Source organism: Micromys minutus (genome assembly GCF_963924665.1).
Source record: "Micromys minutus genome assembly, chromosome: 10".
In the NCBI taxonomy this organism is placed as follows: Eukaryota; Metazoa; Chordata; class Mammalia; order Rodentia; family Muridae; genus Micromys; species Micromys minutus.
The window spans coordinates 11,077,285-11,081,054 of record NC_137979.1 but is presented as its reverse complement, the minus strand read 5'-3'; the positions used below and the strand labels follow the sequence as shown (position 1 = coordinate 11,081,054).

The 3,770-nt window shown below is 41.9% G+C and overlaps 1 protein-coding gene across 1 annotated transcript; it reads left to right on the top strand.

The window, feature by feature from the left end:
* Positions 1–2,335: 2,335 nt before the first annotated feature.
* Positions 2,336–3,256, top strand: LOC308426221 (olfactory receptor 2AK2-like; the record flags this gene model as incomplete). Its single annotated transcript, XM_080923986.1, has 1 exon — positions 2,336–3,256. The coding sequence occupies one exon, from the start codon at positions 2,336–2,338 to the stop codon at positions 3,254–3,256; it is 921 nt and encodes a 306-aa protein (XP_080780112.1).
* Positions 3,257–3,770: the final 514 nt, after the last annotated feature.

Below are 3,770 nucleotides of genomic sequence, written 5' to 3'. Positions count from 1 at the left end.
ACTTGCCAGGAGGAGAAAGTGACATTGTTTTATTTCCATTTTACTTTCTACACCAGACTGAAGTGCTGACTGGAGGTCTGTTTATATAAGATAAAGCAAGAATTTCTAATTTAGAGATTAGGCCTGGCACCTAAAATGCAGTTGAGATTGGAGGTCATGGGAGTGTAGCCTTTCCATATCAGAAAACCTGACTCTGGTGAATTCCACCTTCAGGGTACATTCCTTTCATTTTCTATGTATGTTTGGTTAAAAAAAATGATCATAACTTCATTTCAAAGAGCATCATGGAAGGCACAGATTACTATCTAGTAACCATGTCTCGGTGCAGGTGAACTGTTAGGAAGTTAGCCTTTGCAGGTCTGTTTCCTTTTCCTTGTAAATTTCTTAGAGAGGAGATTTATCTGCAACGAAGACACTGTGTAGACTACAGTTGAGTTATAATGGAATGGGTTACTCTAATAACAAACAACCTGTATTCCTAGATATCTGGAGGAAAGGACCCATTGTTCACCATGTTCAAGCCTCAGGTGTGTAAGGACCAGAAGGTTGGTACAGCTCATTCCTTCAGCGGTCAAGCAGCCCTGCAGCTGTGAAGTGTTGTGGTGAAGCAGAGATGACTGAGGATTGTTGAGAAGACACAACTCCCCCCACCCTGCTGGCTCAGGTTCGTCTGACTCCCATCACATTGTACAGCTCACTGCATCCTTTCCTTGTCAGCTCTTGTTCTGATTTAGATTCATTCCAGGTGAGAAGCATTTCTAGGAATCACTTCAAAAACATGTGCATTGTGAAAGTGTGTGTTACCAGGTTACCCAAGATCTGCAGACTGTGAGCTTCTCAGATATTTAAGGATGAGACCTGGGCTCAGTGTTCAGACAGGTATGGTAGTCTAGCAACTTCTCCCCCTGAAGGATCAGGACTTGGCAGAGTCACGGGGTCCTTTCTTAGGGTGTGAAAACATCTCTTTCTTCTTTAGAACTCACATTTAATTCTACAGTTATCTTATGATTATATTTCATTATATTCCTGATATGCTTGAGATTCTATTGCATTTCTAAAATATTTTTAGAATAGCAAGATTTTAAGTAACTGCATATAATAAATATTTGTATAGTACATTGTACATTTAATTCTATTGTTGGCTTGATATTTTTAATTTTCCTTGTGAGCAATTGTTATTTCCATGTCCCAAGTAGCACCATTTTTCCAGGTCCTGGGTGCCATGATGAGCTACTGTAAGTCGTTAAACCTTTCCATGGTCTAATGACTGACACATCTGTATTCAAACATGCAGTGGTGCACACGTGTGTGAACGGTGAGGTTGTGAAAAATGTCAGCATTGCTGTGAACACATCTCCAAGCTGCTGCTCAGTTTGTTGATACTGCACTCGTTGTTGAGTCTGTGATGCTGAGAAAAAAAATGCAGAATCAGCTCATTTCTCTCTGTAAGGTTTGAGACTAGCTGACTATTCAAACAGACTGGGCTGTGTGTGGCTGAGATCATGCAGCTGGCTTTAGGTGTGACCTCGAAGCAGATAGATCTGGATCACCACCCCCTAGAGTTGTAGTGCAGGACGTGTAATGTTTAATGTAGTGTGAGAGGCTCGATCTCATTTTTTAAATTAATTTTCATTGTAATTTATTAATCATTGAGGTAGAGTGTGTTCACTTGCTGCATGGTAAACTTCAAGTTCTTAATTTATTCTAATCTACATTTAAGTAATCGTGCAGGACTGAGGATTTACTTTAGCTAGAAGAGTGTTTACCTATCCTGAATCAAGTCATTGATCAGGTATTTCATAACGTAGATGGGATGATGCACACATGTAATCCTAACTCATGGGAGGCAGAGGCAGTAGAACAAGACTATGTTTGGCGATATGTTGTTCTAAAACCAACAGGAGCAACACAAAATGGTATCAAAACTTTTAAGTAAGCCTTCTTCAAGAAACACTGGAGATTGTTACATGAATCCCTGAGAAAGAGCTCAAGGTGTTGGTATTTATGAAGACCTTAATCAAGAAGAGCTTTCAGACATCAAACAGCAGAATGGCCAGGAGAAACGAAGGGGATAGAGAAGGGAATCCTATGATTTTATGCATGCTTTCTACATGCACCCTCTGAAACAAAACGTCATACATTAGAATGTGTAACTATTATGCATTTTGCCAAATTAGAGTAAATAAAAATACCTAAAAAATATTTTTTCAATAAACTCTAAACAAGGATAGAAAAGAGTGCACTACATCTGGTCCAGAAATGTATCCTCAAAGATAGTACTCACTAGGCATTGCCCTTTCCAGATTGGATTTGCATTGATGGTTCAGTCTAAGCCATGGAAACAAAAAATTACAGCTGTGGGACAGACTTCACCTTGGTTGGTCTTTTCCAGTATGGAGCCATAGACACCATCCTCTTCATAATCATCGCCATCCTCTTTACAGTGGCTCTCATAGGCAACATCACACTGGTCCATCTCATCAGGATAGACCGGAGACTCCACACCCCCATGTACTTCCTCCTCAGTCAGCTCTCCATCATTGACATGATGTATATCTCCAACACTGTGCCCAAGATGGCAGCCAACTTTTTTTCAGACACCAAGACCATTTCCTTTCTGGGATGTGAAATCCAAGTTTTTGTGTTTATGAGCCTTGCTGGATGTGAAGCTCTTCTACTGGGTTTCATGTCCTATGACAGGTACATAGCCATCTGCCGACCCTTGCACTACCCTGTGCTCATGAATAGGAAGATCTGCTGCTGCATGGTCGCCAGTGCCTGGAGCAGCAGCTCTCTCAATGCTTTAGGGCACACAGTGTATGTATTTCAACTTCCATTCTGTGGATCTAGGATTGTTAACCACTTTTTCTGTGAGGTTCCATCTCTCCTGCCACTGGTGTGTGAAGACACATCACAATATGAGCATATGATTGTCATGAGTGTCCTTGTCATTGTGCTGATCCCTTTCCTGGCCATCCTAGCTTCCTATGCTCGGGTGTTGGTTGTTGTATTCCAGATGGGTTCAGGGAAGGGACAGAGTAGAGCTGTGTCTACCTGCTCCTCACATCTGACTGTGGCCAGCCTCTTCTATGTCACTGGTCTCTACACCTACACCCAGCCACACTCCTTGCATTCTCCTGGAAGGGACAAGGTAGTGGCTGTGCTCTACTCTATCATCACCCCTGTTCTGAACCCATTCATCTACAGCCTGAGGAACAAGGATGTCATGGGGGCCCTGAAGAAACAAATAGGATGATGGATTGTCACACAGGACTTTGGGTCAACCTCTGGACTGATGTAAAGGCTGGTCTTGGACACATCCTTGGACGATTTTAGAATATATTTTCTGGAGGAAGCTCATTAGCTTGTCTCACTGACTGAACAAGAGCATGAACCTTTGCCCACACAAGTCTCTCATTGAGTTGATGGTTGCATTTGAATGTTGGCTCTGAAGGAGATGAAGCACTTTGTCCCTGGCCAGGGAGTCTCTGGCTGCCTGTCAACCTGGGTGGTCTTTCCACATAACCTTCTGCCCTGATGCAAGGCACCATGTCTTCTCAGACTGTAAGAGTCTCTACAGTTGCCTTGTCTACCCTTGCCTACTTCTTGTTCTGGACACTTTTCCTGCAGTTTATGAGTATAACTGCACCTATGCAGATATTTTACATAAATCTGGAATATTTAATTGGTTTTCCTTTGTAGGCACAATAGTTATATAAGGGTGTATTAAAGGTGTATGTCTGTTTTTATTATGTTACATATTTTAAGGA